General features: G+C 48.8%; 1 protein-coding gene across 1 annotated transcript in view; it reads right to left on the reverse strand.

The window, feature by feature from the left end:
* HIVEP1 (HIVEP zinc finger 1) overlaps positions 1-11,686 on the reverse strand; it is a 125,499-nt gene extending 113,813 nt beyond the window's left edge. The window contains exons 1-3 of the mRNA XM_086741478.1: positions 11,430-11,686; positions 10,500-10,634; positions 8,455-8,852 (exon numbers count right to left, since the gene is read on the reverse strand). Coding sequence (XP_086597604.1) covers positions 8,455-8,852; positions 10,500-10,634; positions 11,430-11,686 — 790 coding nt within the window. The remainder of the gene's footprint in view (positions 1-8,454; positions 8,853-10,499; positions 10,635-11,429) is intronic.
* Positions 11,687-13,624: the final 1,938 nt, after the last annotated feature.

Here is a 13,624-nt window from a genome sequence, read left to right on the forward strand (position 1 = left end):
CAGCTTCCCAGCAAACTTACACACAGTTTTCTTATTACTGCAAAGTTATCCAGCTATTGAGCAAGGCTATTCACATTATACTTGCATTTCCTTATCAAATGCCAAGTATTAAAAGATTTGGAGACAGCTCTTGAACTTCACAGGTCCATCCACCATTTGTTTAAAATAGAAATATTTGATTGAGAAGGAAAAAATAGAAACAGCAACAACTTGTGTTCTTAAAAGTAACAGAAAGCTTATCCAGCAAGAGACAAAGTTCAAAATATTTCTGTTATGGTTTTGTACTGGTGAATCAGAGCACTGTGCTAAACACCGTACACATAATAAATGAGTTTTCATTTTAAACTCTGCAACTGGGTACTTCTAGGTAAACAAAACCATGAGTTGTTTTTCCTTCTGTAGCCTCACAACCATCTGAGAACAAACCAAGCCCACTCAGCCCTGCTAAAAGCACGATTCTCTAATGTAACTGTACTTCTGGGAATACATTACAGCTTTTACGAAACGTTTTGTTACACCTGTGTATCAACTGGCCGTGTAAATACAGGGTGTACCACATGCAAAGCAGTCCTTTCGTTAGTTTTAGTAAGCTAAAACAAATAAAGTAAATTAAGAAAAGACAACCCCTGGATATCTGAGTAAGACAGATGTTTTCCTTTTTCACGGCACACGATTTTCTCGGGCGGGGGGGGGAATTGATGATGCTTTTCATTAGCAACATGATAGGCGACTGAAAAATTCAAGAGACCAAGACAATATCAGGAAAACCTGCTTATAAACAGGTTATGACAGGTAACCCATGCCAGGCTTTTCCTGGACATGCCTGTGGCCTTCGCTTTTGAAGCTACTAAGCATTTTTTGGAACCTGTGTGCATCCAAATCCATGTCCTTTTGAGACCTGCAAAACTGCACTTTCTCCAAAATTTTAGCCACCCATCCCTACTACTGGAGATGACCACGACTGTTGAGTTACTCAAGAGACCAAGCCTGACACTGTGCACAACGCCTCTGACCACAGCAGCCCACCAGTGATGGCAACATTTTTCACATGAAGGACGTATAAGCAGTGAGAAGCTCGGAAGGCTGATGTGATAAAACAACCTAATGAAACGAGCACAGCACAGCAGATGCCTCACTGGTACCCTTCAGATACAACACGCTCCTTCAGCTGCAGTTGGGCATTAAAACCATGCCACTAACACACAGTCATGAAAACAAATGGCCGACTAATGTAATTAATTTTTATTGGCAAAATAAAGCTTCCCATATCCTGTCCTCTTGATACAGTTTTTCTTCCTGCTGTAAAAATCAGGTTAGTATAGCACTATATTGACTCATCTATAAACAGACAGCGAAAGCCAAGAAGGGGGAAAGGGGAGAGGACCTTAGCACATTAAAAAAAACCCACAAAAAATAAATTTGATCTTCACTGATCCTGATACTTCAGTGTCACCACAAATCCACCGAAGGCTGTCAGCTCTCTCAGATGTATACAAAAATGAGTAAAATAAAGCCACGTCACAAAAAGAAAAGTCTTAAGGTTTCCTACCAAACTCTTAACTTTAGCTCTCCGTATTTAACAACGCTACTTCATTCTCCCCAGACAATAAGGTTGCTTATGGTAAACGCAAGCAATATTAAAACCTTCAAAACTTATTCCTATGTTGCAGAAAATTATTAACTAATGGGAGTGTGTGTGTGGGGGGGTGTCTACGGTGTTTTTTTTCTGTGTGGTTTTTTGGGGGGAAAAGAAAGAGAGGGATTGTACTGGAGTCTTCTCTAGGGGAAAATACTTCGGGTTCTTGGACTTGGTTGTTTATTCTCCAGACTGACTTGGACTGCAAGTGCAACTCAAGGAACTCATCTGATGCACAACAGGATAGGAAGTGTCAAGGGTTGTTCAACAGTGACCCCTCAAAAAAGTTAAACATTGATGGGCTCTGGATGAGTCCAGTTAAGCTGCTGGCAAATTTGACTGCTATGGGGCAATGAGAGGAGTTGGGACAAGGGAAGGGAGAAGCCAGGTAAGGCTTTGTACACAGTACAAAAGGTGACAATCAGGTTTAGACAACTGAAAAACACTTTTTAACCTAAAAATACAGGTTACTTATCTTACATCTTTGTCTTCCAAAAGTTATAAAATGTAAGGGTTTGATGAGATTCACCTTTGACTACAGACATTCATTCTTTCTGCAGATTTAGTTATCATTGGTACTAATTACCATTGATTAAACCACAGGTGCAACACTTTTTTAAAGTTTCAATGGTTAAGGCTGTCAACCTAAGACTGGTCTAACTTTGAATACATAAAAATAAGCTGTCAGAAAACACACCTGTGAAATCTTTCAGCCTCCTTGAGTTCCAGCAAAAACTGAGAGTTTAAGCGAACATTTTCAGCAAAGTTTTCAGAGACTGACAAAATGACTAAAGAAACTGAAATCCAGTTTTCCTCATTATCTAAACTAAAAATGGAAACAGGGCATAACTAATGATAGGTAAAGTGATTTTTCAAATCACTTCACCTCTAATAACCCGTGATAGTAGCAATATATGCTCACAACGTGTTGATGTTTGCAGCACCCGCATAGTTTAAACAACCATTTACCAGTTCCAATATCACTTAAATTTACGGGCTCACTGTATACCTCTATTTCACTTCTCAACATTTAACCCACCTTAATTCATTCAAGAACTCCTTTAGTTTGGAAAAATGGGAAGTGATGAAAACTGCTATTACAGGGAGTAATAAAAGCTAAACTACTGGGGAAATTACACAAGGCAAAAAAAAAAAAGCAATTGATTTATTACACAATTAAGAGTTTAATTAGATTATTTATTTTGAATGCATTTACTTAAGTGAATATAAAGCCTTACAATAGACCTAACTCCTCTTAAGTGTCAAGCAATATAAGAGTAGATATCAGACACACTACTAAAATCAGATCATTCTCCTATTTGATCGGAAAATGTAAGCTCAGCTATGTCAGCAACCTGCTGAGCAGCAATATCAAAAATTGGGCTCCAATTTATTGCTTCACGTTCAGTAAGAAGGGGAAATGGCATTACCTAAACGTGAAATTCCTGATGTGTGATGGAGGTTTATCCATCACACCAAACAATGCTGCTCAGCACTCCCTGAATAAGGACGCTGCAAAAATGCCTTCTCCTGCAGACACTGTTAGTGGTGGCAGTGATACAGTCCGCAAACACGGTGTCTCGGATACAGCTGTATACATCAGCACTTAAGAGCCTCTCAACTGTAAACTAACTGAAACACTATGCGGATGTTTGTTAGGTTTTGGCATAAAAAGTTAAAACTGGAATCAAATGCTGTTCCTGCCCCTAAAACTTTATGTTGATGTTTGTGGTTTTCTCATCGCTTTTATCCTCTGAAGGGATGCTGCCATGCTACTACTCTAAAATTTGCATTAAGGCAGCTAATGACAGCTACAGGTGAGGGTGCAGGTGGAAGCACGTTCTCTTGAAAGCTGCATACGACGGTGGGGATGGAAGTGCATTCTCCCTTGACACAGACGTCTGCTCATCAACTGACCTGTATTTTTCCCCTCATTTAATTCCTCCGGGGGCCACTTCTACCAAGACAGTAACAAATAACCATAGGATCAGATTCCTGACATACATCTGCCAGTCCTGGGCTTGGTTAAGCGCACTGGGATTTTGTTCAAGGAAATGCCTAGACACGTAAGCTTGCCAGTTTGTGGAGCAAGTCGCTTGCCTGCTTGCTCCTTTCCATAGCCAACAACCTACCCTTCGTCTGTGCGAAGGCAGGACAGCAAGGAGACCAAGGTCAAACCTAGCAATGCCCAAGGTAGCGTGGGTGACAGGGACGATAAATAGTGAGGAGGCATGCAGGGGAGGAGAGTCTGATCAAAAGCAAGCCAAACTGATTACTATTAAGAAAAACAACTACCGGCTGTCAGATCTCTTGCTGCTTCTACATTACACACATTTCCCACCTCCCTGTATATTCCAACTGTAAATTCTCTGGTAAGGAAACTATGTCTTTCTTTGCATTTTGAAAGTTCATGCTGGTTATTGCTGTAACTGGAAGATTTCAAGAACGCTGTCAAGCATGCAGACTGCAGGAATAAGAACAGATTCCACTTATTTCTCTCAAAATTAGAGCTGTCTCACAGGTGACTCCTAAAACTGGTTTGTGAACTGTTTTTCGCATCAAAACAGACTTCTTAAATACATATTCGTTTAACCTCATAATCAAAACTGCAACTGAGTTTCCCAAGAGCTTTTCTTTCTCAGCTGAGAGCTACATACCTCTCAGATTTCTGGGATGTATCTGCTTTGTCCGAGGCATTTTCCTCTAATCTCATACACCACTTTCTCCTCTCAGAAATGGAAAGTACAGCAAGCAGAGAGATGGCAGCTCCATAAACTTGTCAAAGGGGTTCAGTTAATCCGTATGCTAAAAAGAGAGAGAGAGAGAAAAGTTACAAGATGTATGCATTAAAAAGGAAAATGAAGATACGTGTTTGCTTCCTTCCGTCCTCAAATGGCTATTGAAACTAGCGATGAGCAAGAAATGTTTCTGTACCTATCCTTTTACAGCATGAAATGTTCTATTATCTTAAGAAAACTACACAAGGGTGAAATTCCTTTCGGGATTACTTGGGAAGCATGAGAAAACTAAGACACTTTTCCACATTTGTCCGCCTTTTTCTAGCCAGAAAACATCCTCCAACAACTCGCATCCCCTGCAAATAAATCCAGAAAACTAAACAAAATTTGACATCTGGCTTTAAGATACAGATCTGCATCTCAGGGTGCGGTGAGAGCAGAGCGGAGGGCAAACACACACTCCATCAGCACTAATCCACCCTGTTTCTAACATCAGCTACCTCCGCGTTCCTTACATGGAGCGTGCAAGTCCGGAAGAACTCCCCACGGGATACTTCTGCTGAAATATCGGCGTACAGCAGAGAATCGCACTGGCTCTTGACCCACCTGCAAACTGTTTCACAGCAAGTTTCTGCCGTGGCAGGACCAGATCCTGCATTTACAGCAGGCTGCAGCCAGCAAAGCCCTGGTAAGGATAAACCCCACAGACTGGGGAATTATTTTAACAGCCTAACACACAGATTTGCTGCTGAATTGGTACAAACCTACATTTGCGCTCCCAAACCTACATCTTTTTTTCAAGATTAACAAAACTTTCTTACTTTTCAAGTATTCTTATTTCAAATATTCTCAAATGCTCCAGTTTAAGGTGCATTTTGTTTAGTTTCTGAAATCCTACAGGATGTGAAATCTTCCACAGAACTATAGCAAACTACTTATGCACAATAGCTGAAAGAAGAAAATGACTGCTGTAATTCCACTCTCCCAGCTAAAAAAAAATTAAAAATTAACCACTTTTCACTGTTTCTTTTTAAACAGTAATACTACTTCATGTTAACAGATTTTTTTTTAATAGTAAACACTAGGAAGAAATTTTAAAAATTGATATAAACTTCAGAATGGCCTCTCATATGGACAAGTTGATTAAGGATAGCTACTCGAAGGATGAAGTATGCAGACTTTCTAGCATTTAACTGTTAATTTTGTTGGGTTTTTTTTTAAGACAGCCATGGGTTTTTGTAAAAATGGAGTTCAAACCCACTTAAAACAGACAACTCGCAACCACTCCTTCAGTCTCCAGACTGTTGAGGAATATAATCATTAATTTTTAATGTTTCTTTTGTCTGTTGCTGCATAAAAGGACCCAAACAGGAGAAGAAACTGACTGCAACTGACACAAAGGAAGGCTGGAAAAATATGATTCCGACTAATGGTTCTTCACTAGGGTATTACCGCACGTTAAAGGAAAAAAACAGGCAAAAATCCAAAACAGAGCACACAGCCTGTCAAGTTGCTCACTCATCTGCAAGGATAACAGAAAGATTTAGAAATGTAAATAAAACCTTATGCTAAACAGGTCCATTTTTCCCGGTCCCGGGCAGAAACTGGAAAGGCAGAGAAGTGGCCGGATTGCTGGAAGCAACAAGCACCTCCTGAACCCCAGCCCCCCCCCCCCCTTTACTCTGGGTGCTGGCGGGCTGAGGTTTTTGAAGATTGTAACAAACGCCGTCACTCCTTGACACAAGTTATTTGGGGCAGGAGTTTAAAATCCCCCCAGGGACCCGTAAACCACAAGCACCTCCCGATGCTCGCCCCCCCCCATCCCCCCGCCCATCCTCCCGCAGCCCAAATTACATCTTATTTACGCTTTTAAACCGCCGATTTCCCCCGCTCACCCGCAGGACTCGTTCTTTCGTGGGGAAGGGGAGGGAAGAGAATGAGGGGCGGGGGGGAAACACCGTGCAGGACCCACGCGAAAAAGTCATTCCCTCCTTAATTTGAAGGGAAAGGGAGAAGGAGAAATGGGGTTTGGCAAACGCAGCGGTCACATCCCACCCCCCGAAGAAAAAAAAAAAAAAAAAATGATGAGGGAACGGGGCGGGAGGGCAGCCAGCCCCCGGCAGCCGTCGGTATGTGCGAGCAGGGCTGCAAGGGGAAGGGAGAGAGGAAAGGAGGAGGGAAGGAAAAAAAAAAAAAAAGAAAAAAAAAACCATGAATGAATAAAGAGGGAGGAGCCTGGGAAAACCCCTCTGCAACACCGCACCGAACAAAGCGCTGCACACATGCGGGGCGGGGGGGGGCGGAGGGGGAAGTGCGGGGGGTGAGGGGGGAAGGGGGCGGCCGCAGCCCGGCACCCAGCGGGGCCAAGGGGCGGGAGGAGCCGGGCCGAGGCTGCAGGGCACCCCCACCAAACCGTGGAGGGGGGGGGGGGGCACAGACCGACCCGCCCGAGCGCTGCCCACCTGGGGCTGGGGGGGTGGGGGGAGCAGCCGGGGCGAGGAGTCCTGGAGGGACCGCGGCGGGGGGGGGGCGATGAAGAGGGGAGCGGGGCCTGCGGTCCTCCCCGTCCCCGTCCCCGCCCGCCTGCCCCCCCCCCGCCGCCGCCGCCGGAGGACACATTGTGTTGTGGCTGCCGCAGCTCCGCGCAGAGCGGAGGGGGGGTTGGGGGGGGAAGCGGCGGGGAGCACCCGTCCCGCCCCGTACCCCCCTTCCCTCCCCTCCCCTCCCCTCCCGAGCCCCCCTCCCGCCTCCCCGCGGGGCCCGCTGCAAACCTGGCGGAGGGGCCGGCGCGGCGGCGGCTGATGGCGGCGGCGGGGAGCGCGGCGACCCCTGCGCGGCGGCGGGAGGGGAGGCGGAGAGCGGGGCGGCGGGAGGGGAGGGGAGGGGGGGGGGAGCGAGGGGGGGGGACGGCGGGAGCCTCCTTCACTTGACAACCTCAAACACAAACATGACCCAGCGCCGCCGCACACACAGAGCCCGGCACCGTCCCCCCCGCCGGGGCCGGCCAAGGCACCGCCCCCCGGCACGGCCCCCCCCTTCAACCCCCCCTCCCCTCAGCCCCCTGCCGCCGTGCCGGCCCCCGGCCGCGCCCGCCCCCCGCGGCAGACCCCTCCTCCGGGCGCCCATGTCCCACACGGGAGCGGAACCCCCACCCCTCGGCTGTGGGCCGAAGAAAAGAGGAGGGGGACACGCACGCACACAATGCGGGGGGGAGGAGGGGGGAGGGAGCCTCCCCTGACAGGGGGGAGGGGCGGGGCGGGCCCGGCGGGGGAGGGAGGGGGGGCGGCCAGGCCCCTCGGCCGGGCTCCCCTCGGGGAGAGACGCGCTCCCCCGCCCGGCCCCGCCCCCCGGCGCCCCGGTCACTGGCGGGGGGAGGGGCGCGAAGCGGCGGCGGCGGCGGGGGGGAAGGAGGGGGGGCGGGGGGTGTTTTACCTTCTCTCACTTTCTATTGCAGGAAGCGGGGCCGGAGCAGTGACGTCACCGGGTCTCCCGGCCCCGCCCCCTCTCGCCGGCCCGGGGCGGGCGGGGGTGGGGGAGGGGTCGGGGGAGGGGTCACCGAGGGGGTTTCCTCGCGGCCCGGTGGGGGAGGGACGGCGGCGCGGCGCGGGGCTGGCTTCCCCGCCGCCACCTCCCCCTCCCCCTCCTCACGGGCGGGACCCCGCGGCGGCGGCCGCCGCCTCCTCCTCCTGCCCCGAGGCCGGGGCTGTGCGGCGCCTGAAGGAGGGGCGAGGGGGCCCTCGCCGCCGCCATAACGGCCGGAGCGAGGGAGAAGGGGTCTCCTCACGGGGGCCCCGACACGACACAGCGCCCCCCCCCCCCCCCACCCCGGGGCAAAAGTTACCGCCGCCTGCCCTCTCCCCGCTCCCGCCCGGCAGCCGGTCAGGGCGCTGCGCGTCGCGCTCCCCCCTGCCGCGGCCCGTCCCCCCCCCCGGGCACCGGCACGGCCGGACGCGCACAGACACACACCGCACACACGCCCCGCACACACAGAGCCGGGGCTGACGCGGAGATCCCGGAGGTTCCTCCCCACCCGGCCGGGCTTCCCCGCCGCTCGGCCCGGCGCCGCCGGGGGAAACTCACCGCCCGGCCCCGCATCCTGCCGCCGCTTTAACTTTTCATCCCGGGCGGCAGCCGGCGGCAGCGAGCCCCTCCGCCGCTGGAAGTGGGCGGGGGAGGAAATACGAGGAGGAGGGGCGTCGTCCTCTCCGTCCGGCCGCGGCGCCCCTTTTTTGGCCCGGGCCGCGGGGTTTGTCGGTGGTGTCTGTGCTGCGGGGTTCCTGCACCGGCTCTGGCTGTGTGCGTGTGCACGTGTGTGCGTGTGCACATGTGTGTGCAGGGAGCCGCAGCCGCCAAACGCCGTGCCCCACTCTCCCCCAAAAAGGCGATGTGAAGGGGAGAGGGGGCCTTGGCTGAGCTTTTGGCACTGAAGATGGAGGGCTTGTGTATTATTAGTTTTTCTTTTTTCAAATCCAAACTCCCTGACAAAGAGGTGTCAGCAGCTTTTCACTACCCCTCGGGTTTTCCATCGGGTTTTATGCTTGTGCCCAGCACGTGATGTCTATGGCAAATAAGCCCAATTAAATATTTCTTGCGTCACCTCACTGGCCTTCCTCCTCCTGTCCTTATGTTCCCCTGGCAGCTCCCGTGCCCAGCAGTAAGCACTCTGGCCACCCCATGTCTTTCACTTCTAAGACCAGGGCGTGACCTGAGAGAAGGTGGCCACCATTTCCAGAGACTTTTTGAGTTTTTCATGGGGCCTTCTTTCAAACTGCATTTAATTGTGCAGGGTTTCCATAAGACAGGTGATTACTGTCATTCCCAATTCACAAGGAAGAAAACAAGGCCAGAAGATGCAGGGCAGCTCGTTGCAGAGCTGTGTACAGACACAAGAGAACTTCTCTTTGAGCTTTTTGGCCATAGGCACTGCCTCTGGGCTATTTTTCCTCTTAGGTTCACTGAAATTATACCTTGAAAACATTTATGGCTTACAGTGGTGGCAGGTTCTCCACTGTGGGTAAGCTGTCCTGCCTCTTGCCCAGAAGCAACAGGAGTATTGGCCAGGCAGAAGGCAGAGGTAAGTGGACAACTTGCCTTCACACTGCCTAGCTGGTCTGCAACCTGGCAGTTGCGGTGAGAGATTATATTCATCACAGAATTAGAAATTCATGGAAAAAATCAGATCCTCAAAAGAGTGTCTTCAAAGAGAAACGTTGTATTCTACTACTTCTCTAGTTAGATAAGAAGGTGATGATTTTTTTTTTTTGTTAGAGACTGTGCTTGTCTTCCTCCTCTGGCTTTTAGACGTAGGGCTCTGACTTGCTAAAGAACAGACTAACCTGAACACATCAATGTGAATATGATCCTGCAGGTGCCATAAGCTTAAATTAATGTACCAAGTCTGACCAGCCCCAAACCTGAGATCAAGTGACCTCTGAAACTAGGCCTGGCCCTCTAATTGTTCTGTTCATCCATCCCTGAAAGTCTGTCCCACTAGCCTTTGCAATACATGGCATCTGGCTCCTTCTTCCGCTACTCATCCTCTGAAAGCTTCAGGTTGTTGTCACCAGAGAGGAAGCATCAGATGCTGGCCCTTCCTTACAAGACGCTTCAGAAAAAAAGACCCACTACAGCTGCTGGTGAAGGAAGTCCAAGGGTATCCATCCCTCTCACCACATGCATATGCACAGGAACATAATAGGCGCCCTGCCTCTGCAAACAGGCACAAATGCCTTTGCAAGAATGACTCAATGAGGTGTCAAAGAGGAGACAGGTCCCCAGGGAGGCATGGGGCATGTCAGATGGTGCCAGCTGGTCCACCCTCGAACATCAAACCAGTCATCTCAAAGTCAGCTTGGGTCAGAGGACAAAACGTGGAACTGAAAGTCTGGCCCCATGAGGTTATTCCCATGGCCGTCTGAAAAAGCGGCCCAAGGGGTGGCTGCGAGCTGGCAACGCTCCTCAGCCTGCTCACCTGGAATGAGCAAAGGCAGGGGCCGAAGAGCCATCTCCAGCCCAGCTCGGCATTGCGCCAGCAGGCTCTCCTGCCTGTGCCAGCAAGTAGAAAACACAGTCCTGAGGGCAGCCTTGGGAAAGCCTGGAAGAGATGGCAACACGAGGCTGCTTACCCTGGGCAACCACTTCTTCTTTTTCTGTCTCTTTTTCCATCAGCAAAAAGGAAGTGCATACCCACTCGGTAAAGTACTTTCGGAAAAGTACTGTGGATGATTGCTAGTGGGAGGCACGTAGTAATCTTCTCAAACCTGCAAATGAAGGAAATTCTTTAAAAGTTTTCAGCAAGATCTAAAATGCCACATCAATATGCACACTGAAAAAAAAAATCCTTCATGGCAGAATTTAGATACTTTTAAAATTTAGCCTAAAAGGAGCCCTGCAGGATACAGATTCCCTTTAAATGACTGTGTGTATATCTGAATGGGGAAGATTATTAAGGCTTTTTTTTTCTTTCTAAAACTCCACTGCATTTTCAGGAGGATACCTATTTTTAAACATCCTCTAGATTTACGCTCAAAACCCCTACGCTCAGAAACTGGTATTCTGTAATGGCTTACAGGTATTTTATGTATAAATATATACACATACACACATCAGGCTCTCAAGAAACCATGATACATTAGGTACTTTTAAATAATTCATTGTTAAGCACCCCATGATAAATCTCTAGTTGAACAGTATGTGATTTTGCTAGAACTCTTAGTATATATTGAATGTGAAGCACTGTGGTAAATTTAACTATGCTGAGCATCAAATGTGAAAATTTTATATTGTACCTTACATCCTGACATGCAACTGAGAATCTTTGTTATTAAGGCTTCAGGGAATTTTTGAAGGAACTTATGAAGTTCTGAAAAGAAAAAACAAGACTGAGCGCTATTTCTCTCTCGAAGCTGAGATCTTCTCAGAGAAGGGAAATTCCGTAAGCAGTCTGTATTGAATTGACATAAAGGCTTGGCTAAAAGAACTGCTGTCTATTAGCTTGTGCTTTGAGGCTCCTCATTCGGCGCTATTCAGAAGAAAGTCAGAGGATCTTGCCTTACCTGGCAAGAGCATTTCCAGGGCTTGCTGCTCCTGCAGCAGGGCCGGAGAGATAGGGCAGCAAGCGCTGCTGCAAGAGGAGGTCATTTTTCCCCTTTTCCTCAGCAGTAGCTGTCACCCCAGATACTCTCACCTCTCCCTTGTCAGCAGCGGCCAGATGCTTTCCTGCAGGCAGGCGAAGACAACAGCAGGGACCTGGCCACGTGCCACTGCCCGCAGCCTGCTGCTCCGAGCAGGGAGCTGGTCCTGGTTGGGACATTTTGCGTGGCAATGCATCCCCCCTTGCAGGATGTCCAAAAGGAGAGTTACTTTTACATCATCCCGTAAGTTGAATCAGTTCCTTCTGATTTGGAGAAGGTGGCGTTATACAGTGGAAAAAATGTTCCCTAGAAGAACTTTGTTCCAGCCTGACTTTTTCCTTGTGCGTACTGCAGCTCTGTGTGGTGGTCACTGGCATGGACTTTTGCAGCTAAGGAAAGGAACAAGTCTGTCCAGCTTTAGGTTAATGAAGTTAAATAGGGCACAATTCTCCGACAGAGCTTCACCTTTTTTCCAGGTATTATTAACCAGACATTTCAATGAACTTCACTATCACTGATGTCATATCTAGTTATTTACACTGTGTTCGTCTTAACGATATCAGATTTTCTAAGATGAGAATACCTGTGTTTTAGACACCATGTTAAAAACTGTTTTCCGTGATTATTTGTCCTTTCTTCTCCTTGGAAGAGCCCCAATTGCTGTGCCGCTTCCTCAGGGATAATCGCGGGAGAGCTTTTCCAACAAGAGCTCCTGCAGGCAGGGGAAGCAATCCTCACCCTACCTAAACCACCATTGCAGCCTGACATCAGCTGCCTTTCCTTCCAGCACAGGAGACATCACACGTCTGGTTACAGGACAAGAGATCGAACAAGAGATTGGCCACAGAGCGAAGCACGCACTGAGGAGGATGCCTTCTAACGGAGTCGCTTTGAGGTCTCCTTCGGCACTGCAAGCTCTGACAAGACTGGTGCTGTGCCCACACCACACGCAGCATCCTCCCTGCAGAGACACACGGCGAGGCCAAGAGCAAGAGACTCATCCTCAGCACTTTGCAGGCTGGCTGCACTCCCTGCCTGGCCAAACCCTTCATCATGGCATGCCAAAGTCCAAGGATAAAACAAACAAAAAAAAAACCAAACAAAAAAGAAGAGACAGAAATTAAAACCAGATCAGTTAAACCAGTGCCACCTTTTTCTCCAAAAGGCAGCCCCAGTGCCTGGTATATGCTGTGCCCACGCTACTTTTGACCTGCGCTGAACACGATGAGGAGCAGGCTGGACCACTGCCACACGATGAATTCCCTATACTCAGCACACCACATGTCTAGCTAGGGTTTTGTGGGATGTGACGTTAAGCCCTTCTGGGAGGGAGATAATTGCCACACAGAATTGTGAGATCTAGGGTGGAGGATTTGGGAGAAGGCAAAGGCTCATCTGCAGCACAGGCTATGATACCCTTGGGGTTATATTAAAAGGCTGAGCCAGCTCAGACTCCCTTCCTCCTCCCCAAGATGGAGCTCACCCAAGGCCCTGAGCACAGTCTTGTGTCCAAACATAAGGCAAGTTTGAGCTTGGGCCCGTGCTCTGAAGTTACTGTAGATGTAGCCATGAAAAGCAAGTCCCGGAGCTTTTGGCTTTCCACTGAAAATAGCTTCTGTCTTTTCAGAAAGAACTGTTTCTCTGTAGGCCATCAGGCTCTGTACTTTCACAGCCCTTTGACTCCCTTGCACCCATGTATTTTTACTCCTAACTGAGCTAGACAGGTTTCTTGCCATCTCTGAACTTTTTCATGAAATTGCTCATATTTTCCACTGCATCTCCTCTTCACCTCAGCTCACCAGTTCACTCTGATCTTTCTTCTCAGCAGCTCTAGGTTCTGAACTGTTCATTTAAATATAGTGTGGTTTGCCAGCATTTTTTTTTTGCTAAGCCTTTTATTTTATCTGTTAAAGAAACAGAAGACACATACGCATGTAACACAAGCTCGCCTTGCCAAGATGCTTTCAGTGGTATGCTTTTTCTTTATATTCAACCATAAATCTTTTAACCCATCCAAATGATTAAAAAACATTTCATCCCATGCCTTCTTCCCCAAGTGTTTTTGCTACTCAATAGCACTCTAATACTATGTTTGCCACAGACACGTGTGAGAGAGG

Source organism: Chlamydotis macqueenii, chromosome 2 (genome assembly GCF_036417535.1).
Source record: "Chlamydotis macqueenii isolate bChlMac1 chromosome 2, bChlMac1.mat, whole genome shotgun sequence".
NCBI classification, from domain to species: Eukaryota; Metazoa; Chordata; class Aves; order Otidiformes; family Otididae; genus Chlamydotis; species Chlamydotis macqueenii.